General features: G+C 37.2%; 1 protein-coding gene across 4 annotated transcripts in view; it reads right to left on the minus strand.

The window, feature by feature from the left end:
- Positions 1-25,514, minus strand: part of PCCA (propionyl-CoA carboxylase subunit alpha) — a 277,569-nt gene that overhangs the window by 156,940 nt on the left and 95,115 nt on the right. For all 4 annotated transcript variants that reach the window (XM_030476424.1, XM_030476421.1, XM_030476422.1 and 1 more), the window contains 4 exons: positions 21,177-21,271; positions 15,521-15,671; positions 5,004-5,147; positions 3,377-3,451 (listed from right to left, as the gene is read on the minus strand). In XM_030476424.1, the coding sequence (XP_030332284.1) occupies positions 3,377-3,451; positions 5,004-5,147; positions 15,521-15,671; positions 21,177-21,271 (465 nt within the window). The remainder of the gene's footprint in view (positions 1-3,376; positions 3,452-5,003; positions 5,148-15,520; positions 15,672-21,176; positions 21,272-25,514) is intronic.

A 25,514-nucleotide genomic window follows, 5' to 3' on the forward strand; every position in this document is an offset into this window, starting at 1 on the left:
TATTTGCCTCTGTATAAGGTCAATGCATACATTCTCACATTCAAATCAGAAAGAATTCACTTATCTACTCAGTCCCAGATAAATCTCTTGCCCATGACATTTTTTTTAATACTCGATAAATACATATATAAGGTGTGAAGGTATGACATACATACTCCATGTACATATTTGTATTATACTTTTATCTCCAAAGTAGCACCTATGAAGTGATTACATACAAGTGTTTAGGGGTGCTTCACATATGCATACATGTGCATGTATTTATCCATGTATATCAAATTTTGACAAAGGAAAAAAACCATGAAAGGTGCATAATTCAGACCCACAGTAAGCAGGTTAGTCAGATGTTAATGTAACATGCTCTGTGCTTCTTTTCATCTGCAACATGCAAACATACCACTATTCATTTACATTTGCTACTTTAAATTTACACTTTCTCCTAAGTACAATATCCTAAAAAATTAGAAAGTTACAGTAAGAACTTAAAATTCTTTAAAAACTATTACTTAATTTCCTTTTTTAAAAAAATCTGGACTCCTCTGTAGAAGTTTAATTTTCTTAAAATAAACCCAAGATGACTAAAACAAATGACAGCAGAAAAGAAATACATTTACCATCTTCAATTCTCCCTGTGGTGCTTACATTTTCAGAGCCTGGTAACAGTAGGTGATTTTATAAACTATATGGTGTGACAGAACTTAATGAACACTGGATGAAAAAGAAAACCTAATTCAACAGATACTCACTATAACAGAACATATTTCCTTTCTTTTACTCACTATTTAAAATACCAAAGAAAGGCAAGGATTCAAGACTCTACTGGACCTTACAGCTCACTGGTATTATAGTCCAAATGCTTTTACTGCTGTTGTAACTACCATTATGTGTTATTACACCAGGACAACATTAAACTGAAAAATTAAAAAGAGCTTAAGAGCAAAAAAAGCATAATCTATGTCCCAAGTCCTGCAATGAACTGCTAGTGCATCAAATTCCACTTGCCAACACATACAGGTTCTAGTATTTCTCAATTCTTTGCTGTATCACAGTGTAAGAGTTTTCTCTTTCTGGTAAGAGTCATTAGAACTCCAGACTGCTGATCATACTGGCAAAGAGCAATGCTGGAGCTTTTCAGATATGGCAGTACATTTGCTATGTTGTGTAACAACACTGAATGTGAATGCTCGCTATCACAATACAGGGTTTTGTGGTCACCCATCTTAAGCTTCATTATGAAAGACGAAAAAATTAGGTATTTACAAGTACCATGTTCTAAGGAAATTACAGACTACATGACAAAAATATAGCCAGCATATTCCCATCTATGGCTAAGAAAAAAAACCCTCACAGCCACACACACCAGTTCCACCAGCTTGAGCAGCTGACAAACAGGCACAAGTAGACAATCAGAGCTAACTTGAGACACCGAGGAAACAAATTGAAAATGCACTGGGCAATACACCACTCATAAGCCAAACTCGCTATGACACACTACAATTCTCCACTACATTATTTTAAGCCAACTTGTTGACAATTCTAAAATCTAAAATGCATCAAACAAACACTATGGCACAATAGGCCTGTAACAGTGAACTTTTTTAGTCATATTAATTTTGTTCTTAGCGGCACAACATTCTCAGGAGAGAAATTAGTTTCACAGTGGTAGAAAACATGTATTAAGACACCAAACCATGAGTGTCTACATAAAAATAGCTGCTCTATTTTTAATAGGACAATAGAAGTATACAGAAAGAGAACAGCCTAGACACTCCCTATGAGCTCCTCAAACCATTGCTCTGAAGCCTCCAGTGTAATTAAAATTTCTTTCTTTGGTACCACGATGGACCACGTGAAGCAATCAGGCATCTCCCACCCTTCATTTTCAATTCACCTCTCCCCCTAAGCACAACTCCCAGCCCACCCCGTCTACCTGACAAGTGACAGCCCAATCTGATTAAATGCTTGCAAGGGAGGGGACTCATGGGCCTCCATGACAGGCCAAAAGTGATCACCATGGAGATACATAATTACAGCTGTCAACGCGTCTACTGTCCTGCTGGCATCAATTTGATTGCTCCCAGCAATAATGATAGACAAAGCTTAGTGTGCACTCTCCTGCACCCAATCACTTTATCTATTCTGTGGTCCATTTAGCTGACATGCAACATTCACACAAGCAAATAACAGCAGTAAGCAGAACATTTAAGGCATTTTAATTGTTTTTTCTTTGTATGGATGGCTCACAAGCGCAAATGTTATTACATAAAACTCCTGCTGCAGCATTAATTGAAGAAAGATTTGGTGGGACAAAGACTGTAGGGGGTATAGTTTGTCCATTATCACTTGTACTTTCAACAGGTCTCACGTTTGGAAAATTGCAAATTGCAAAAACTTGCAAGGGCAAAATGTTTGACATCCTGTTAGCTATTACAACATGGTGAAAACTTCTAACAACCACTGGAGTATTCATTATAAATTCTTATTAAATACACTCTTTGTTTCATTAAAAAAAAGTTTAGATACATCCAATGATACCTTTTTCCCTCATCTCCTCTTTAAGATCACACAATGCCTTTTAGATCTTCACAATTTTTTTTCTGCTTTCAGGCTTTGAACACAGCATGAAGCCTTAAAGACCAGAAAGGGTCAGGTCCCTTTAGAAAGTACACAGGCAAAAACAATTTAAGAAGCGAAATAAATCATATATCCAATAACATCTCCACATTTGAGATTCCTTCTGTAATCTTTCACTATTTTCCCTGCAAGCAATCAGACTGAATAATCGTATTCACAGATGGTACAGCCTCATCTTTCCACTAACTGACATAGTGTCATGTATATGTGCACTTATGACTTAGACTACCTTGGTTTTACAGAAAGGCAGTGTCCTTTCCTTACACGTAACAGAAAACACTGTTCGTTAAACAGCCTTTCCATATAGTCAGGCTGTATCCTGAAACGTGTAATAATCACTGTAACAAATCTTCTCTTAAAAGTCCACAAAGCTAAACAGAAAGCACTGGCAGTCTCTCGATGTCCCCAGTTCTCTGTGCTTAAAGAGCTCATGCAACATTTCAGTGTACTTTCAAATCATGTGTTTGAAAAACTTAAGCTGAAAGTTATAGAATGTAACAAGGTATTTCAACATATAATGGTTTCCTGTTACACCAAATTTGAACATTTTAAACCCAGTTTGGAACTGTGTATTTTTAAGCAGTTTTTCAGGTTGCACAAATAAGTATTGTCACATCCTGTCCCATCCCCCCTGGCAAGAAGCTGGAAAAAAGGCCTGATTTACAAAGCTGCCAAGTACTTATAGTCTCCATCTATAAAAGAGACACTCAGCACCTATGAACACCAGAACCAAGCTACTTACACTTGGCACCTGCAATGGCTCCTGATACTGAGACAGTTTACCAATGGATGGCAGGCCAAAAGATTTGTAGGGGTCCTGAAAAAAAATTCAACATGAGAAACCATTAAGCTTTTATAGACGAGGAGAAGATAACACTTAAAAGCTTGATGTCTAACAGAAACCACTACTGGAATGACTTTGTTTTCTTCCCCAGAATTACTTGTGTTGAAGTACATTTCTTCATCCACCTACCCCTGTGGCTCCAAATAAACAGCTGGAAGCATATAAATTCTCTTGAATCACAGTCAAAAAGCACAAAAGAAGTGTTCTACACACAGCTACAGTACACCACCAAAATATACAAAGATGACATTTTCAATTGCTACATTGTGCCTTGGAAGAAGGATGGGCAAGTATTCAGAAGGGTGGAGTTGAGAAGAGAGTATTAGGAACAAAAATTTCAGAGATAAAAAGAGCAGTTAGAAATTCAATTATCTTAAGAAATCAAACTGAGCTTTATGCCTTTGAAATCTCCTACATAATGCAATGCCAATATAAACTTAATAGGACAGCAAATAAATATATGGCCTACAGAATAACCAAATTCATGGCAAAGTAGTTGGACCCATCACATACTTATAAATGTGAGGGAATCTAAACTGAACAGAAAAAAAAAAAAAGCCAAGCATCAGTTACTCCATAAAGCCTATGTAAAGCCTATCCATACTCTGAATAGCTTCCACGCCAATCACACGGCAAATATTTATTATTTATCAGAATAGTTCATGTAACTTGTAATCAGTGTAGCAAGTTGAGGATTATGTGCATGAAGAGAAAGAATAAAACCAACATAAAGTAAGATGCCCTTGATCACAAAAGCCACAATAGTTGAGAGGGAAGAAAAACATCTCAAGGTGGTGAATTATTTCTGAAAAGCACTATCACCTAGAACACTCCTAAAACAAAATGAAGCTAGGCATCATTTTTAATTAACAAATCTTGGTTTTCACGCATCAAAAATGGCAGCAAAAAGACATTACCTTGAAATGTCTTAAACATGCTTGAAAATGGCTCTTAGATTTTAGTAAGCTTTTTTAAAGGTCAGATAGTCATACCATAATTATAAAGTTATTATCTTGCAATGCACTTTGAAAGTTTGTCCTATAAACTGTTGTTTCAGAGACATATAACTTGCTTTTTCAACAACCTATTTAAATGTTTTAATACAACAACAAAAATTCTGTAAGCCATTGAATTTTAACTGTCTTCTTAAGTCAACAAGTTTCACGTACACAAGTTAAGAAACCTGGAAACACTAGTTAACTGTAGTAAGTAGCTCCAGCACTGCATCATTAAACATGAACAGAACATACAGCAAGCATGCTTAGAAATAAACCTTCATTTTCTCTTTTACCTTTTTTTATTTTGATTTTCAGAAAAAAAGCTATCTTGAAATATATGTTGTATTTTTCATTAAAAAAATTAAATTCTACAATTCTACAAAATCTCATTAACCATTTGTGTTGCATACTCTTAAATCGTGACTTTCATATGATATTCCTTGACTTCACCTTGGCATCTACCCACACCCCGCTACTATTACTCACAATTCAGCCACCTACCTTCCTCCCCATTACCACTCATTTACCTCAGCATAAACTCGACATTCAACCGCCCAGCCGTTGATGGGAATATCAGCCTGTTTGTGCCTGAGAGGGTAACCCTTAGCAACACGGATCATTTCTTGGACTAAGTCCAGGCCCGTAATGCATTCTGTGACGGGATGTTCAACCTGCAAGGTCAAGAACTGTCAGTCAATAGGTAACAAAAAACAACAACGACGAAAAAATCCCTCTCCATAAACAAACACAGACAAACAAGAAATCAAATCAGCTAAAGAACAGACAAAGTATACATTCCCGTGTTGGTCTTTTTCCCCAAAAAATTGACAAACATCAGCAAACACCATCTTTGCAGGGACACCCCAGAAAATAAAGTAATTAGCAGATTACAATAACTAGGAGCAGCATACAAAAGGAAAACTAGAGAGAACACCTTAGGAGGATTTGGAGGTTTGCAGGGGTTTGTTATGGTTTCTTTTTTCATTTATTTTACAAATTCAAATGTACCTGGTGATGATGAGTTAATTTTCATTTGCTCAGAAGCTTTTCCCATGCAATTTAGTTTTGAAAGGACTTGCACTGTAGCCATAAGTATATTTTAACCGAAAATCTCCAAGTAGCTGATAATCAACCCATTCTGCTACACTTCACATGGCACATACAGGAGCCACTTACAATTTTCCATAGAACAAGCCTACCCTAAATCTCACCCATTCGCCTGCTTTCACTAACCTGTCCTGACAAGCAACCAGATTAGCGTAATCTTGCATCAGCGCAGTGTAGCAGAAATGAGCAGATGGATCCTCCAATTTTCCGCCCCCCCCCCCTCCAGACTTATCTGTTTAGTGCTTAGCATGCACAATAGCTGGGCTGGACCAGCAGAGTCGCTCTGCACTCTCAGCAAATTGCTGCTAAGGGCTTTGGATGATGCTGCCATGGGAATACCCGTCGTTCAGGCTAACCTGGCATGTGCGTACAAGCATGCACACATGTGCGCGCATGTGCACATACACACACACACACTTTTCCTTGAAATGGGGATCTAAACAGACATATTTATTAACTTTAAACAGACCCTTTAACTAGACAGAGTACAGAAAGAAAGCACCCAAAGATAGGAGAGCGCACCATACAGATCAAGTAAAAAATAGGCATGCTAAAATCTTCACACAGAGACAGCTATTAGACTTTCCATATTGAAATTACAACAGAACTGACACTTTTATTATAAAGTGTTTGTGTTCCGAGTGCTAAAACACCTCAAGAAAACGCACTTCACAATGGTTTCTCTATCATGAGATGTCACACTCTGTACATTTTGCGACACAGGAAAAGGTCAGTGACCAAATCACTTGTCTTTCTTCCTTCAAGTACACTAGTTTTAATGAAAACATTTAGTCACTAGTATAATCTTGTGGCTTATCAGTACAAGATGATGCTTTGGTCTTTCAGAAAAAAGCTTTGTAAAAATAAACAGATGGCATCCATAATTAGCCCTCTGTGTGCTGTGAGTTTGTTTAGAGTTTCAACAACATTTTAAGACGTTTTGACATAATTTTAATGACAAATCATCACTGAAACAAGCACCTATTCTTTGAAGGATAAAAGTGACATTGAAATGGGAATCTGATTATACGGTTTAGGATGTACCTTTGGGATTCAATCTTGATTCTACCTAACACACGATATTCTCCAGCATGTCAAGCTTAATAACAGTATTTCGAGAATCTAAGAAACATCTCCGTGTCTATCCTGCAGTGTTAAATTAACGCAATTCAATTTCTATTAAGACCTGAAGTTTCTATTAAAACTCCCTAAGTTACTTATCACACATTCATGTTTGGACAACAGAACTTATTCTCTTATTTTGGAACTCAAGTCTTAAAAAATTACCTTCGGATTTGGAACACATTTGGAATACGAACATTCCAGATAATTAAATTACAATATTTCTTCTTTTTTTTTCTTTTTTATTACAAAGACATTTGCATTATTTTGTTATACTGTCATTTTTTTTGGATAGCAATTGGCATTCCAGATTCAATAGCTTCTTTGTTGTTTTCAGCTTTATTGTTGATGATCAAAATAGGATGGAATGCTTCTGGAAAGAAAAATATTTTTGTTGTTTGGTTCTTACGACTCACAAACATTTATTTAATCCATTCTTCAGTACAGATCTTTGACTTGGTCAATATTTTCTTCTGTTTCTTCAAAATACTCCCTTTGTGTCTGCACACAAAACAGCATTCAGAAAATATGACGAGGAAAATTTTTTTGAGGTTTTTTTTGGGGTGAGGAGAAGTTGTTCTGCATGCTTTCAGGACTATGCTTCAACAAGTGCTGTTTAGGCGTAATGTAGACAGTACCAATCATACCACTAATTTTGGGGTACTAAATACATTTTAAATGCATTTTGGTATACATTAAGACCATCAGATGACCAAAATGGGGTAGAGAAGAATTTTAACCTTGAAATCCTGGTTAACTTATTTGTAACTTTAACCTTTCAGTGAGGTGTGTGGACCAATCTGTACATGTTTTAGCATTTGCCATTTTCTTTTGGCAAGGGAGGGGGGCAGGAGGGCGTCAGTGTTTTTAGGAATATACAGAATATGCTTCAGTGTACAGTACAAAAGGGCTCTAATCAAGCAGTAATGCCATATCCTGGTTCAACAAGCACTCTGAAATAGAGTTTTGGATGTACAAGAATCCACCCAACAGATAGATACATGCAGGATCTGAAATTAAAGCTCTAACCTTTTCCAAAGCAAGGAAGGACAGGAGTAGGAAAAGTGAAAAGATTAGACCCCTCTTCTCCCTCCCCTCCCCCCACAAAAACCTCATCAAAATCCCCCCAAAGACACCAAAGCTCTACAATAACTGTTTCAGCTATTTGACTAATGTAATTGTTGTAATTTTTTTTTTAATTACTATTAAAAGCTAGGCTTTAAACACTTTTTTACTTTTCAGCCTTCTACTTCAGGTGTCACTCTTGTTCTGCCTGCCTGTTGTATTTTCTTCTATCAACTTTATGCTATATCTCTTCTCCATCGGCAGCCTTTACTTGCCATTTTATACCTGCTAAGTCAAGGACTGAATTTTTAGAGATGAATGCAAGTACTCTCACAAACAGAGCTGAATCCTCTCAATTGATCAACTCCTCAATTTTGTAGTCAGCTGACTACAGTCTTACTCAATTTTGTAGTCAGCTGATACAAGATTTTGCCAATGAAGACCTAGTCAATAAAGTAAGAGCCAATGTTGGTATGGTTATGAGATAGTGTGCAAATTCACACATTATCTCTGTCCTTAACACAAAGGGCAAAACCAGACATGTCTGCAGCAAGCAATCTAAGGATCATAGCTATATCATCGAGGCAGCTGTACCTTATTCTCAACAGGACATCTCTCAGTTAGCTGCCAAAAGTATCACCTCTACTACCAGTTCCTTTACTTACACCAAAGTCTGGTCATACACAATTTATAATGAGTCATCATTTCAGTGCATTTAAGTACAATACATATCTCCTTTAAAAAGTCTTACTCCCCATCTTCTGTGATACACACACACCTCTTTCTCTGAAAAATGCCACTTATGTTCCTGCTTTCAAGTCTACAAAGCCATACCTGTTTTAGCTAACAACATCCATACAGGGTAAAGGGAAAGTGCTTCCCCTTCATATGGGATCTGCTCTTCTACAGACATCTCACAGCAGTTAGATTCCCTGTGAGTATTACAAGTGGTTTTGCTTCCCTAACCTCTTCTAGTTTGTACAGCAAGAGACAATAGTGGTAAAGCCTGTGAGAAGATAGTAACTAATAATACATGCAGGTAAAAAAGAGCTAGGGGAACCTGCCAACATCACAGTCCAGTTAGCATCCATCCCCAGAACAGTATGGAGAAGCTGCTAGTTCTCCGCCTGTTCTGGGACTGCCAACGGTCTTAATGCTTTACCATACTGGGGTTCATCCACAGCTACAAAAACAGTCATGCAGTTTTTATGAACAGTTGGAGATAAGAGTTAAATTAGCAATGACTGCTCCCCTTATATTCAGGGGAATATTTCAGGACACATTTTTCTCAAGACCATCAAGGTACTCAGATCTAATTGCAAACACTTCTGCATACTCTCACAGATCGCGCTCTTTCCCCTGTGTGCATGAGGCATCAAGTTACTCACACACCAGTTGGAGCATTCAAGCAGACCACAGAGGCCAAGAAAATCTAAATTTCGGTAGACTTAAAACTATAGCCTATGTCACTCCTACTACTGTAAGTCCCTGGTTGGTGTCATATACTCCTTTACATTCAGATAAATAATCTCAAAACTAACTTTCAACATACACCTCAGTTTCCAGGAAACATGATTCACCTGGAGTCCCACAGGCTTTTCTGCTGCAGCCAAATCCAGTATTAATTGACCCAAACCCACCAACTTACAAATGCTCCTCAATCCCCTTTATTTCAGTAAGCCTGGTTTCTATTTCCGAGAACTGAACAGCCACAGAGGTGCATACATGCTCTGCTCTTCAGGCATGCCAGCTTCCTGACTACTATGAGCAGGAGCACTCTGGGGTCACATCCTCTTTCTGCAAAATAGTTCATGTGTATATGGGGTTTGGGAGCACATAATAAAAACAGCTTTCCAGAAAGGCTGCTGGATAATAGACAACAATTGGAATAATGCACAGAATGAATGGAGAGCACACAGGAATACATAACAGGCAATCTCCTGTGTTGTCCTTTTCTGCAGACATAGTATGCAATAACAGTTGCTGTTTATTTTCTGATTTATCAGTGTGTGATCGAAGAACTGAGTTCAACTAGAACTACAAAAATTTCTATCAACTAAGGTGCTCAGATAGACTTCTGTTGTTTCCTCAGTAAGATATCGTAGAAATAAAGAGTAATGTACAGATATTTGGTACCAACTAATTTTTTAATCATAGTGTATAATAACTCTGAAAAGAAATTTAATCTACTTCCTTATAGGAATTTATCTTCCAATAATTATTAATTCAATTTTCTCAATTTTAATTTGCAAGGATTTTTTTCTTTATTGTACTGGATGGACACATGTAAGAAAACACTTATGTAGCCTATGAATATTGAATCTGTCTTTTCTGTGTTATAAACAAACAGCACACACTTTATATCAACAAATTATTTAGCTCACAATTTCAACATAACTTTCTCAATTAACACACTTCAAAAAAAAAATAAAAAATCTCACAATTCAGTAATTCTACACAATTTCCTTTCTACTACATGCTCCACAAAAGAAATAAATGATAAAGAAACTTGCACTCACAAAACCTACACTGTCTTTCCTAAAGATACAATCCCTACTTTCACTGTATTTAGCAGCAGTACTAAAGCCCTCTCAGAGTACTTCGTTCAAGATGGCTCTGGTCACACTGCAGCCAATCTTGGGTTTGCCTTACATCAAATTCAGCAAAGGAAAGAAACTAACGTGCCCTGTGAAGAACGATCTTTTGTTTCTCTACTTATTAAAAATAGAGGGGAGCCTCCTTTTTCTCTCCTTTATAAATAGTATTTTATGATAGTTATGTGGTAACATTGTCTCTAAGATATCACTCCATGCCCTGGCAGCACTGTTAATGGCATCTTTCAGATTCAATGACTTACACAAACAATGTTGTTCTCTTCTATCAACAACAATTAGCAATGCTTTTCTGTAGTTCTTTTGGGAAGCCTGAAAAGCAGACAACCAGTAGCTACATAATAGAAGTTGCATTAGGAGGCAAGAATGTGGCAAAAATCTGGTTAACTGTTGTCGGCTGACCCTCTTGTGTGAAGAAGTGTTGTTTGGCAGCAAAATCACCTTTTCTTTCGGTTCTAAAAATGGCCATGAACAGCTGGTATAAACTGTGTGCAGAATGGATTCTAGTGGGCTTAGGGGATTGGTAATGGGATAAGAGACCTTTCACCTTTAGGTCAGTAGTTCAAATTCAGCCCAGGTTAGCAGCAATTGAAAGTCTTTACCATCTGACACTGTTCGTTAGCCTATTTAAAATGACTGAAGCAAAGTGTCACAGTAAAACACGATTCCAGTATTAAGAAATATGAAGAGTCTCAGCAAACAGCAGAAACAGTCACTCGAGACTTTACTTTGAAATCCCATCATTCGGACTCAGCAGAAATCTACTCTGCCTCCTGACAGCCCCTTTCACTGCTCCCATACTCCAGCTCACCTATCACAATTCATCCTCCAGGCAGCTATGCACATCCAGGCAGCAAAACCACCTCTTGCCGTCCCATGGGTCTGCTACAGATACCAAAGTCAGCACCTCTCTGTGGTTTTAGCTGGCAATTCAGACTCAGCTCATCACTTTGCTATTTGCATTTTGCCACTACTGTTTATATAGTGCAGCTGCAGTATTTTCCAGCACTTCTCTCCTTCACTAAGCAAACATGTAGCAGGTGCTGCCTAATGACATGCAGCAGAATATAGATACCATTAGGAAACTGTTAGAACCAGGAGTTTATAAGCAGTGGAGCTCCAGACAATCACAAGCAGGATTTCTATGTATTTCTAGACATTTCCCAACCATGCTTTTTATTACTTTCATGAGTGGACAAACAGATGAAAAGGAAGGTAGAAAGAGATATATTGCACATAAAATTCTCCCTCTGTCTTTTACACTTCCAGTTCTGTACAAAGACAAAGCTCTGGAATACATCATTTTCCAGGGGTCAGTAAAATCTGATGAAAACACTGAAAGTGGTGAACAAAATATCCTAACAATCGGTAATGTTTGATGGGTGTATGGAAGTTTATTTATATTCACCTTATGCCTTAGAATCAAGTTACTTTAAAAGAACTTGAAAACATTTATATAAAATAAACACTGTCGCTACAACTGTAAAATACAGAGTATTCTACAAAATTAACTTTTATTCCCTAAAAAGTTATGACAAAAATATTCAAACTGTCACATGGGAAGAAAACACACTGCTATTCAAATTACCATATTTCTCAACTCCACTGTGCTGAATACAGTCTATACAAATGATCTTTTCAATCAGATCACTTTAAGCAAATTTGGTCATGTTTTGAGGAGGAAGGGAGTGCTCACTTGTTATTTAAATTGCACAACTCATAAGGGAGGCAGAAGGTTGGGAACAGACCTGAGACACAAATGTACAAACTGTATTCAAGGTGAGTGCTCTCTTCACACCACTCCTTGTACTTCTCTCAGTTCTCCCCAAGCCAACAAGGGATGCTTCTCACCTACAGGTACTACAGACTTCCAGAATGTGTGATATTTACCCTTTGCTGTCACTAACTGATTCATGTGTAAGGAGCTCAGCCACACCACACACCAATACATTAACAGATATTCTTTATTTAGAGATGGTAGACACTCTTTCTATCAAGTCAAAAAGGAATATTTCTAATCTTCCAGTGAAAAGCAGAAGAGACTTCCCTGGTGAAAGTCAGCACTTCTGACAGTAGCGTGATAAGGAGATTTTGACACAATTTGGAAATTAGAAAGGCTATCAATGTAAAGGTTCAGCAACTGTTTATTTCAAAGTTTTTTGGACTATTTTGGACTATGCCCTTGAATTGACTAATGATGACTAGGAAACACAAAGCACACCACAGTGTGAACAGCTATAAAGAATTAGATATTCAACACATCTGCCTCAACAATCTGAACAGTAGTAGCTGCCTGAAAACCAAAAGTGCTCTAAATGACAACATACAGAAGTTCTCTTGTAGCTGCAAGGGCATACATCTCTACATTTTCTTGTGGAAAGTAAGAATAACTAGTTTTGCTATGCAATTATCCAATCTTGTGTCTCATCAGCTTGCCTCTGAAAAATGGCAGAAAAGCAGATAGAACAAAAAGAACATTGCCAACAGCAAAGAATAAATCATTCTAGCTGAATGACTTGGAGGGAGTGAAACATCTGTAACAGATTTGTGTGGCATACAAGACACACAATGGAGCTGATTCACCAACTTTTTTTGCTTTCCAACCTCATATTGTATTGCAGCAACACTTAACACAAAAATTAAATAAAATATAAACTTCCTGTAAGGTGCAATTTATACTTTTTTGCAGGACTATATAGCAGAAAAGGTATATTCCCAAAGAGTTCCCTAAAAAGACAGCCAAGTAATAATACAACTCTCAATTACTGCAAAATAAGTTACAAAAAACACTGGAAGATACCTGACAGATAGACCAAAGGGAGGGAGGGAAGAAATCAGCAGGCAGTGCAAAATATTCGACGCGGTTTAGTTACCTTTACATAAGCATATTTTGAAGTAAAAAGGCTACAGTGATCTGATTAGAGATTGCTGAAACATTAAAACAGACATGGGACATTGCATAATTCAGTAGACATGTTCTGATGATGCTGACAGGTAGCTCTGTCTGTATTGCACACTGATAAAGACCTTAGTAGCACCATTTATGGATCAGGTACCCATCATTTGGGTAAGTTCTTCCAACTGTGGAGTGTTCAGCAAAAACAGGGCAAGGGAGTCTGTTAGCCACTGTTCACGGTTAGGAGATGCAAAAGTTAAAAAAGGCTGAAGCAAAGCAGGGACATCTGGAGACTCTCCTGGTTCTGAAGTTAAACCTCAATGAGCTTCATTACAGTTTCTATGTTTGGCTCTTAATAGAAGGGAGCTAGTATGAGATGTTAGTTGTATAACTGTTAGCTGAACAGAAAGTAAAGCTTGAGACCTGGGAGAAGCGACAGATCGATCGTGTAAGCCTGGGGTAGAATCAGGGAAAATTACTGCTGTCCAGCCTGAAACTGAAATGCTAATTAGAGACAATACACAGCCAGGATAAAGGAATTAGAGAATATCTGCACAAGTACTGTAATTTCAGATTAGTAAATTTCTTTGAGGGTTGCAAAGAATGAGTCTGCTATTATAAGGGACTGTCAAACTGCTTAGGCTATATTTCAAAAGGAGTCTCTAAAGTCCTTAAAGATGGAATTGTGAAAGCTTTCTTACTGCATATGTGGAGACCTCTACAATTAAGCAAGTTTGAGGTTTGAGACTTTGAACACTTACCACTAGGCACTGCAGGGGGAAGACACCGCAAAACAGCAAAGATAACATCTTGAAAACAAATTACAGAAAGGACTCCACGGATACTCCATCCTTAATTGCATTTAGGAGTTGATGGACAATAATATACTACAAGGATAGCAAGGAAATGTTTTTGAGCTTCCAGAGGGCTATGCAGAAAATGATACATTAATTTTCTTCTATGTGAGCAAGAACATGGAGAGGCACTAAAAAGCGTTCTCTCAAAAACTACAAGATTGAGGAAAGTGTAAATTATGACCAGAGAGACAGAAATTCTTCACCATATTTTAATGAACTATACATTGCCATTAACCAGCACCCTCTAACTGAATTTCAGATAGAGCAGATTGTGCTTAGGAAACTTCTAGCAAAAGCATGTGAAGTATAACTGTCATGACTAATTCCAAAAACACTACTGCCCAGCAAGGCAAGGCAAATTTTACTAGCAGTCTTCCCCTCACACAGGAGAGGACTGCAACGCTCCCAAATCCTCTCTCACTTCTTTACCCAAAGCATAAACTTACCCAGGCATTATACAAAGTCATGCAAAGATGTCGAATTCTTATGATCTCTTTATGCTCTATCACTGCCCACATGTACAAGCAGCAGGCAGAACACAGCCCATACAAAGTGTAGACAAAACAGAATAAGCAGCTATTCACTTTGTTGCTTGATTCCACACTTCAGTCTTTCTGTCATTATTTAACAAAATGAGCAAAGGAGGAGAAGGACAATAAAATTTACTTGCTTACAAGAAGAACTGTCTTCCTGTCTTTGAGAATGATATCCAGACTTCAAGTTATGTGCCTGTTATCTTAAATTATGACCAGAAATTCATTATAACAGTCAAATAAGAGGTAGAGGGTTTTTTTCATAAAACACTGCTTATCCATTCATTGGCAGTGTACATTATAACATCTACTACTGCCTACACGCGTTGTTACGAAAATCCTACACCATGTCAGCATGCTTTTTACACAGTTGCATTCCAGTCACAACTTCAATCATATGCAGATTGCTGGTGGTTTTATTGCTGGTACACACATATAGTTTTAATCACCCTCCTAGAGAAACTCAGCAAGCGACCATCAAAGTATAAAAAATAAAAAAGAAACTTCAGGGACCAGTGGGGAAAAGCATCAGAGCACAGTGGCTAGCCACTTACTGTGAACTCACAGTGGCACTTAACAGTGACCTCTTGCAAGGTCTTTAGGTCAAGTGTAACAAAGAGCAAAAGCTCTGAACGCTTACTTGAGTGCTGTGCAAGGGCTCACTGCTGCAAAGTCTTGTATATGCAGGCTTATTTAAGTGAGTAGATCTTTTAAGTTCAGTGGGAAGTGCTCACATGCGTCAAGTTAGTTATGTTTAAGCCTTTGCAGGAGCAGACCCCTAACTATGGAAGGAGGTTATGTTCTGTTTTTTTAAATAACACTTTTCTGAATCTGAAGAGCTGTTTTTCTTACCTGAAGTCTAGTATTCATTTCCAAGAAGTAGAAATTCTTACTGGAGTCCACAAGGAATTCTACTGTTCCAGCAGACGAATATTTTACTGCTTTGGCAAGAGCTACTGCTTGCTCTCCCATTGCTTTTCGAGTTTCGGGGTCTAGAAAAGTGCTACAATACAGAAAGAATGCCTTTCTTTAGTTAAAAAAAAATAATTAAATCATTTAATCTTCTGCTTAAGCTACCACCAAAAGAGGACAGCATCATTATTAAAGTTACGAACATGTCAAGACTGTCAAATGGATGCCTTTACATTTATATTAATACTAAATAGATATCCTGCATGCTTTGCAATTACTGCTAATGCACAGGAAATTCGGGATAAATAACAGTATTCTCTGAAATATAACAGAACACAACTTTTTTAGAACACTGAGATTTATAATAATGCAAGTTAAATGAAAATACATACATATAAATTCATGGTATTTTAGAAGACATATATTTTTGCAAAAAAAAACCCTGTAACTAAAAAATCCATCCAATGGAAATATGAATGCCAAAATACAAGACAGGAGGTCTAAGAAGAATTTGTTTTCTGACTAAATTAAAACAGCATGGACATTTCACTGATATTTTAGGCAATAAAGAAGTTTTGGAAAATAATGAAGTATTTATTCAGGCTTCTTATGTGAGATTACAATGAAGAAAATTTGCGTGTCCATAATATTTAACTAAAACACTATCAACGCTATCATGACTTAAACCTTCATATCCTATATTTCTTCTCTCAGCTTTACTTGTAAGCTGAAGACTAGTTATCTGTGTTTGTGAATTGCAATTCTTTCCATTCCGCATATCCTGGACACATTCAAGAGCACTCAAAATGCAGCTCAGCTACCACCTCAGAGGCCACTGTGAACATTGCCCAAATGCCAAATCTCCTCATTCTAGGAGTGCAACATGCCCCTTCCACTAGTCCAGTGAATCAAAAGACTTGGGTTAGTCTCCTCTGTACTGTAAATTCACTTATTCAAATTAACCTGTGCAGATTGTTAATTCAGAGCTAGAGAAATTTCTATGGCTTTCCATCAAAGCTGGGAAACTTCTTGCCCCCCACCGTGATACACTGACCTTCAATGAAAGACAACATGTAATTCACCTTATGTAAGCTCATAAATATGCTTACTGTATTACAGTGGTGACTCACATGAGGCATATAACTCAGCTGTCATTTAAGAAGTACTTTTCTAAGGGAATAGGAAGTCACTTCTACCTCATCTCTATGTTACAGTTTAAAACTAAAATACCAAGTGTAACCTATTTCTTGAGGTGTCTTCAACAATGGGTCCTAGTTCTGCAAAGGAGCAATGAGCAGCCTCCACCTACTTGAAGTGGCCCCACCAAAGTCAATGAAGATCCATCTGGGGCCCAGGACAGCACAGAAGCCAGTGCTGGGTCAGGACTTATCTTTCAGTACTTACTGTGGTGTTTTCCACTGAGACATGAACTCACAGAAGAGCTAGAGATTGCTGACACAAGAGATCATATTTGACATGACACAAAAAGTGAGGAAATATCTAAGCTAACTAGGAGACAGCATAACCCTTTTCTTCATGGCAGAAGTGCTATTTAGTACCTCCATCCTTCCAGCGCCCACTCGGGCAGATTCTGACGGACAGCAGGGCAGGCATTTTCAGAGTTTTGGAAAAAATTTCTTTCTTGGCAAACAATAGGAATAACAGGAAAAGAAAGCCAAGTCTGATCCAAAGAAAGCTCTCAGACCCTACACAGATCGAAGGAAAAAAAAACCAGAAGACATGCAAAACTGTGTCATACCTGCCAAAAGCAGGCACTGGTAATGTCAAAGAATTTCATAATATTTCTTATTTTGATTCAGTAAGAAGATAATATATTACACAAAATCAACAATCTATGATTCAATGTGGGGTTTCTGCAAAGCTTTGATCATGAAAGGTCAATGAGTGGCTTATGAAGAACAGAAGCTTTTCAATATCGGCTTCATACTCTATTTCTAGAATAACCATTATTACTTCTCATACAGATGAAAGACAGTTACTCCCCTTTATTACAGTGGTGTCTTCGCTATGTTTGTTAAATGTAGGTCTGAGATCTCTCTGTTCACCTCCTGCTGTAGCCAAAGAATGGAACAGAGGTGTCACACTGCTAAACTTGATCTCTGCCACGTGGTTAAGCTTTATGCTCTAAAATGACTGGATCATCCCTGCAATCATCTAGGTTAATTAACCAAAGCTTTCCTATTCCCCTCTACCACTTTACCTTTTGTATACATTGTTTCTCCCTTCTCTAACAATGCATCTTTTACAACTGAAATAACTCTTGTCCAATCTAATTAGGCATCACTTGTGAAAACGCAACATTTTAAACCTGACTTCCAATCTTTTTCTCACACATACACCTGTTTTTCTTTCAACCAAATAGCTCCTGTCACAGCATGAAGGCTACAAAATAAGGATTCATAAGATAAAAGCACCAAAGAGAAAAAATAAGATCACACCTGACATTTAACTCATAAGATCTTCGTCAAGCTATTGCAAAGTTGTTCAAAGACAATACAATTGGTTTGTGCCATTGTTTCTGCAGCCAGAGAGATGAATCACATGGGCAAAATGTCACCTCCCGACTTCTAGCCCATGAGATAATGCTTCACAAAATCCTTCCCTCACTTCACTTACAGATAAGGTTGAGATTTTGAAAAGTACAGTTACACTGTCAGTGGAAATGTACTGCCCAGCTTAAAAAAAAAATAAATAAATTAAAATTCAGTAACACCTACCCTTCCTCTGAAAATGCCACTATACTGGCAGAGAACAGCACTTTCACTTTCTAAACATGCCGTTCAGCTTACCTGCTCTCAGGAAATAGTTAGGCATACTGTTTGTTTAAAAAAATTACTTATCTACAAAACACATTCTCCTTTGAGATATCTATTATGTACTACCACAGCACAGGTATAAATATGTTAAAGTACTTGAAAACACAGTTTTGCCCCTACATCTAAACTGGCCACCTATGAATCATGTACACAGTCACGAACAGAACAAGCTCACTATTTCTCTTAACCCCAAATCCGTCAAGGATTTCTAGACAGAGTGATAGAACACCATACAATTACAGGATGGTTCGAGTTGTAACGGACCCTGAAGATCATCTAGTTCCAACCCCCCCTGCCACAGGCAGGGGCACCTTCCACTAGACCAGGTTGCTTAAAGCCCTGTCCAACCTGGCCTTGAACACTGCCAGGGATGGGGCAGCCACAGTTTCTCTGTGCAACTTTCAGCCTTAGTGGTGAAATGAGAAGCCAACAGCATCTTCCAAAAAGGTGTGAAGCTAGAAGAAAAGAAAATTACTGTAAACCACTGGAAGTTTTGCATAGCACTATCTTTTGCCCAGGACTAACTAAGGAACTGGTGATAATCAGATGTGTCTTACTGTCTGTGCTTCCCAGAACAGAAAGAGCAGGACAACTGCTAAGATTCGAACATGAAGTGATCCTGTAATTTCAACAGCTGCAGACTTAGCTTTAAGAAAATCATAGAGATTATTCTCAAAGCCAAAAGGCCCTCAAGAACCAATCTCTTAAACTAGATACTTAGGAAAACACCATGATAGGAAAAAAGTAAATCAAAAGAAGCTTGAGAAGAGGTCAGAGCCAAAAGCCCTGGATTGTACAAAAGACAAATAAACATTTTAGCCCATAGCATTCCCATCTCCTCGGCTTCATAGAATGGTTAGGGTTGGAAACGACCTTAAGATCATCTAGTTCCAACCCCCCTGAACACTTGAACACTTCCAGGGATGGGCAGCCACAACTTCTCGGAGCAACCTGCTCCAGTGCCTCACCATGCTCACAATAAAGAATTTCTTCCTTATATCCAACCTAAATCTCCCCTGCTTAAGTTTGAACCCATGAAAGATACATACATATTAAACAAACAAACAAACAAACAAACCAAGAAAACTCACAAAAAACCTCTCTCAGAGCTCTTAATGGCAGCTACTGTTTAAAATTGGAGAAAAAAAGGACAGTATATTTCCTCCACCCAGCCATACAAGAAAATGTGTTTCCAGGAGTCATTAATCAATGACACTAACTGAAACACCATTCACAGGAAGGGCTAACTTCAGGCTTTAGGGTTTCCACGGTGTCTCACAAAAGTCAGTGCCCTGCTTATCTGCAACAATCTTGTAACCCTTTGTAAATAAATGGATTCTGCAGCCAACTGCAAGTGGCTGTATGGCAGATAAGGCTTCCAAAGCTGTCAATAAAAGTCTGGCACAGTCTAAAACATTCAATAAGAAAGAAAGAATTTTCATGCCAAATTTTGGAAGCTATTGACTTGTGCACACTCTTTCATGTGAGTTGTAGGAGGGGATGAGCAAACTTACTGACAACTCCAATATAGAAGCTCAAGAAAGTTAAAAGGCTGAGATTTCTGACGAAAGAAAACACTCTGATCACAGTTGCCTGGTGAGAGAAAGACACATCACTCCCTTTAGTTGACCACATGCATAGAGAATGAGCAGTCAGTAGTTGCAGGCAGCACTTTACATGTAGTCCCGAGGCAAAAAACTCTCCTAAGTGCTAAGGTATATTTATATGCACATGCACATTGTATCAGGACGTGAAGAATCCACATTTCACAAACAAAACCATAGTAAGGTCTTTAGGCATAAGGCTTCTGAGAAATCCACAATCACTACCAGGAAGTAACAAGAGCTATTTGAGCATTTATTAGCAGGTTTGTAAAATTAGATCTAAACTTTGTTTTGTAATTTAAAATCTAGGTCCTAAACAGTGCCAGTCCCATAATTACAATCCAACATTCATTTATATGCTACCTGTAAATAAACATCATTTGAATAATGTGCTTTTCCTCACACCCTGAATTATTGCATCACATAATTCTGCGCTACAAAATAATGGCGAAGTCATCCCACCTGGTGAACACATTACACTGGGATTTCCCACAGGTAGTGATATACCTGTGTCTGGTTTTCTAAAATCAGAACTTCCTTCTGCCCTTTTTTCTACACAAATTCTCTGATGAATGCCATGCAACAGAAAACGCAGCAAGACCATACCATGTACAACAGCAATGTTATTTCGGCTTCATTTGAAATCAGTGGGATTAACATCATTTAGTACTTTTGAGTTACTGAACATCTATGCCTATAGTTTACTATCATCAGTGGCACTAAAAGTGGCACAGAGTATTTAATACTTCATGTTTCATTTCAAATGGAAATTAAAAGTATTACGTGGCCCTCTCACAATTACTGTAACACAGTCAAATATCTGTATCTCTGGTAAAACGAATACTTATTCCATATTTTATTTTAGTCTTAAATCTAAAAGCTGAGTGGCAAAGAAAACTATCTCAGATATATTAAGAAAGCCATGTCATATACCGCATGTATTTGAGTGTTAAAATCCATATCCATATTATACAAGATCATGAAAAACAACATTCAAATTGCATTATGACAAATGACTATAGTTTAAACATTTATTTTCTTTGTGGTTTTTAACATAATAAAATTTGCTTGCATTTGTACAATAAATAAAATCAGCAGCTTTCCAAAAGTGCTTTCAGTAACTATAAAGCTGTATCAAGAGTCTAGTATACTTACCTTGGTGCTTCCTCCACAACTTTTTGGTTTCTCCTTTGAATGGAGCACTCCCTTTCATTCAACCACAAGGCATTACCATGTTTATCTGCCAAAACCTGAAACAATAACACACTGCTATTAACAAACAGATGTATGCATATCGCCTTTTGATATTATACTATTATCTAGCATTCAGTTAGTTTAATTTTAAAATATTTTTTTCCAATCTAGAAATAGAGGTTGGGAAAAATGTTAGTGTATAAAATGAATTGTATACAGAATACTAATCGAATGCTCCTTCAAATTCTGAATAGGATTATTTTAAGGCCTCTATATAGAGCCTATAAATAGCAAAAAAAGCACTCACTTCAAAATTTTTAAGAAGCTCCCAAAAGTTCAGACACCAGAAGACTGAAATAAAATTAAAACTACATTTTCAAGCATATAAAATTGTATTGCACAATGAAATTACTCAGAAGCATATCGTTAAGCAGTATCTTGTGTCAACGAGAGAAAAATCTCAAAAATGACAAATTTTGCTCCTGAATTACACACAAAAGTTTTCAGAAAAAATGGCTAATGGAGCTTTCTTAGTAGGCAAACCACAGCACCCTGTCTTTAACAAAGAAGCAAAAGATCCTCAGAAACTTTGCAATCTTTTATTAAGGAGAATAAAACTTGCTACTTCCTCAGTACTTTCAATGTAAATTAAAGCAGCAGTTTCAAAGAATTTCTTAAAAATCAGGTTTCAATTACAGTTCCTGTCTGCAGCTCCAGTTCATGGAAGAGTTAAACATACACACAAGTATCTAGATTCAACTACTTAAATTACATGCTAGAAAAAAACCCCCAGAACTCTCAATTGATACTGCAACTTCAAACTGGAACGGAAAGTAAGAAAAGGAACTCTATCCCATTATGAAATTGACTGTACCATGCAGCCATTTCCAATATCTGGATACTGGATCTGAGGATTCAAGAAGATTTCTTCCATTCTTATGATGTTATACTCTACAATTATTCTCTGAACAATTTCTTTCATTGTAGACCATACTTGCTCTCTTTCTTCCTTATAAATTTTTCTCTCTAATCCATTTTTTTCGACCTATCTTCCTGCTCTGATCTGTGGGAACCTGCGGGAATTCATGCTTCCTTCTTTAATAGTGCAGTTCTACTGAAAACCAACAAGATAAAAAAAAAAAGGAGACAATCTTCTTCAAACTGTGTGAACTCAACCATATCTACTCACATTTGTGATAACGAATCTGTATTCTTTATTATTCCTTTTACCACAGAGCAGGTATGGCACTAAGCAAGATGAATTCCTGCATCTACGACACCAGCGTTTGCTGATGCGTGAATAATCTGAGTAGGTGTGATTGAAAACGAGGCACTGAATTCATGAAGACAACTTGCATGCACTGCGCAGCATCAGATCCAGAGTGCTCCACACCCTGTAGTATAGATGTATCTTTTCCTCAGAAATTTTGTTGTGATCCCATAAATTTATGGAACTAAGGAAAAAAATCCCCTCCAAAGCATTCTACAAGATCAAGGACTTCGAGATTCCCTAAACTACAGAACTCTCTTATCTGCCCAGGGGAAGTTCAGCAGCGGCAGCACCAGAGTACTCCAGCCAACTGCTGGGTTCTGTAATAGGTGACTCAGTGCAAAGAAAAGAAAACAAAAGAAAACAACTCACAAAAAAACCCCACAAACCAACCCAACCAATCACACAGCAGCATTTAAAGCAACTTCCTACCCAAGTCCTAACTCATCCAATCCAGAACTAAACATCACAGAACTCTACAGAAACTCATTTGTGAGGATCAAAGATTTTTTTAATTGGGTTTTTTGTTCTTTTTTTCTTTTTTTTTAATATTAAAACACTACCTTTAGGGCACAGCATGGTACTCAATGGGAAAATAGCTGTCCTGTAAGTAGGATAATTCCTTGTGAGCATTTCTGTCTCATTGTTAGAAAGACTACAACTTCCCACAGAATCCAGCCTCACAAAAACAAACAAAACAAAAAGTCCTGGAATATTTCAATAAAAAAGGGTTCCTGTGCTTCTCTCTCTCTGTATATTCCTGAAGGCGATAATAAAATATTTTTCCAGCCAACTAGTAAATATTTTCTTTGAATTCAGGACATTTCTTGTATCCAACTTACTATCTGCAATCTGAACCTTAAAATAAATGCTTTTCCATTATCAGTTAGTATAGCTCTAAAAGAGACATGAATGAACATCCACTATGGAAATGTAATTTCAAATAGAATAAGTCAAACAACACCTAGCGTTAGGCTTTTATTTTCATTTTGGGTCCACTGCTTTTATTATCAAAAATTAAAGAAGATACTTTCTTTATAAAACAGTTAAATTTCAGAAGACATTTACAGAATGTTGAAATCATCTCCTCTGAGATGACATGAGATTCCAGTACACATCTCACTAAAAATGTATGTCACAGCTAAATTTAGATATTTCTAAATATCTAAATATTCCTAAAAGACAATGTCCTGGTTTATGGGATTATATGATTATTACATTAGTATATGCTATGTACCTCTATATGCCAAACTAATATAATGTGTCACAACCTCTCTTACATGATTCAACTAAATTCTATTTCCAGTTGTAAGATTGCTATTTAGCCAAGTAATAGTTAGACATTCCATGTACTCTTACTTTAAACTCAGGTTCTTTATATCAGATATTTCAGGAGAACAAGACTTCAAATCAGTTCAAGCATAAAGTCTATTTGAACTCTATTTTCCTGTTAATTGTTTTCATCTTTTCTCATGTTTTACAAAGTGATTGTTTTATAGCTAGACACAGGAAACCCCTTATTTAACAATTTTAGGTACCAATGCTTTGGAGCTATATGGGAATGTTAAAAAAAAAAGTTCTATTTAAAAGTTACTGCTAAATTAATAAATATTTGGCATCTGGTCTCAAATTGTTTGTATATTTAGCAGTTTGAAAATGAACCAAAGGCAACGTCCTAAAGCTGATTAGAACATGAAGTTAAAATGATATGCTATCATATTGTTAAAAGGTACCATCAAAGTGTTTGTGTAAGGAAAACAACATTCATTGTACACTTATTATAAATAAAACGATAAATTATTAATAGCAAAGCTATTTTGTTTAATCTAGGTAAAACTATTTAACAGTTCTTAAATACAGTATTGCCTAATTTTTTTCAGATAACCTTTTTTAAATCTAAAGGAATCAAGACACTATAAAATATGCCCACAACTCATGAAAGTATGGAGAAATCAATCTTATCTAATTTTAGTCAGCAAAGAGTCAGTAGGAACCAGCTGAAGCTCCCAAATCTACAAGGACTGAAAGAAATATATCTTTAACCTATACTGATTTGCATACAAAAAAAAGTAACAAAGACATAGATAATCAAAAATTATTAGCCATGACAACAGAATATAGGAAGATGCTCTAGAAATCTGACCTCTTTTGTAACCTAAGATCAATGCTGAAACTAAACGTTCACAATACACCATTCCATGACCCTTCAGAAGAGAATAGGTTTGGGTTTAAACATCATTTTTACAGATAGTTTCTTTATTTCTCTGTTTCTTCTTCATTTCTGCCCCTCTGCTCTGCTGAGACCCCACCTGCAGCACTGCATCCAGCTCTGGAGTCCCCAGTACAAGACAGACATGGACCTGTTGGAACAGGTCCAGAGGAGGGCCACAAAGATGATCAGAGGGCTGGAGCATCTCTCCTACAAAGGCAGGCTGAGAGAGTTGGGGTTGTTCAGCCTGGAGAAGAGAAGGCTCCGAGGAGCCTTTCAATACTTCAAGGGGGCTTTTAAGAAAGATGGGGAGAGACTTTTTACAAGGGCTTGTAGTGATAGGACAAAGGATAATAGTTTTAAACTACAAGAGAATAGATTTAGACTAGCTATAAAGAAGAAATTCTTTATGATCGGAGTGGTGAAACACTGGAACAGGTTGCCCAGAGAGGCTGTACATGACCCATCCCTGGAAACATTCAAGGCCAGGTGGACAGGACTCTGAGCAACCTGATCTAGTTCAAGATGTCCCATCTAGCTGAAGATGGTGGTTGGACTAGATTACCTTTAAAAGTCCCTTACAACCCAAACTATTCTATGATATGCAATAAGCCTGTGCACATAAATAAAAACACAGGAAGTATCAGACTGTAGGCACATATCTGGTGGAATAAAAATGTTAAATATTTCTCTCTTACAAATCATTCCACACTAATCAAATTTACTGTTGTTTCATTCAGTGATTGAGCTACTGTCAGAATACTTCAGGCTCTCACTGCAAAACTGTTGAGGAAACTGATATATTCCAAATAGATTTCTA

Source organism: Strigops habroptila, chromosome 2, assembly GCF_004027225.2.
Source record: "Strigops habroptila isolate Jane chromosome 2, bStrHab1.2.pri, whole genome shotgun sequence".
Classification (NCBI taxonomy): Eukaryota; Metazoa; Chordata; class Aves; order Psittaciformes; family Psittacidae; genus Strigops; species Strigops habroptila.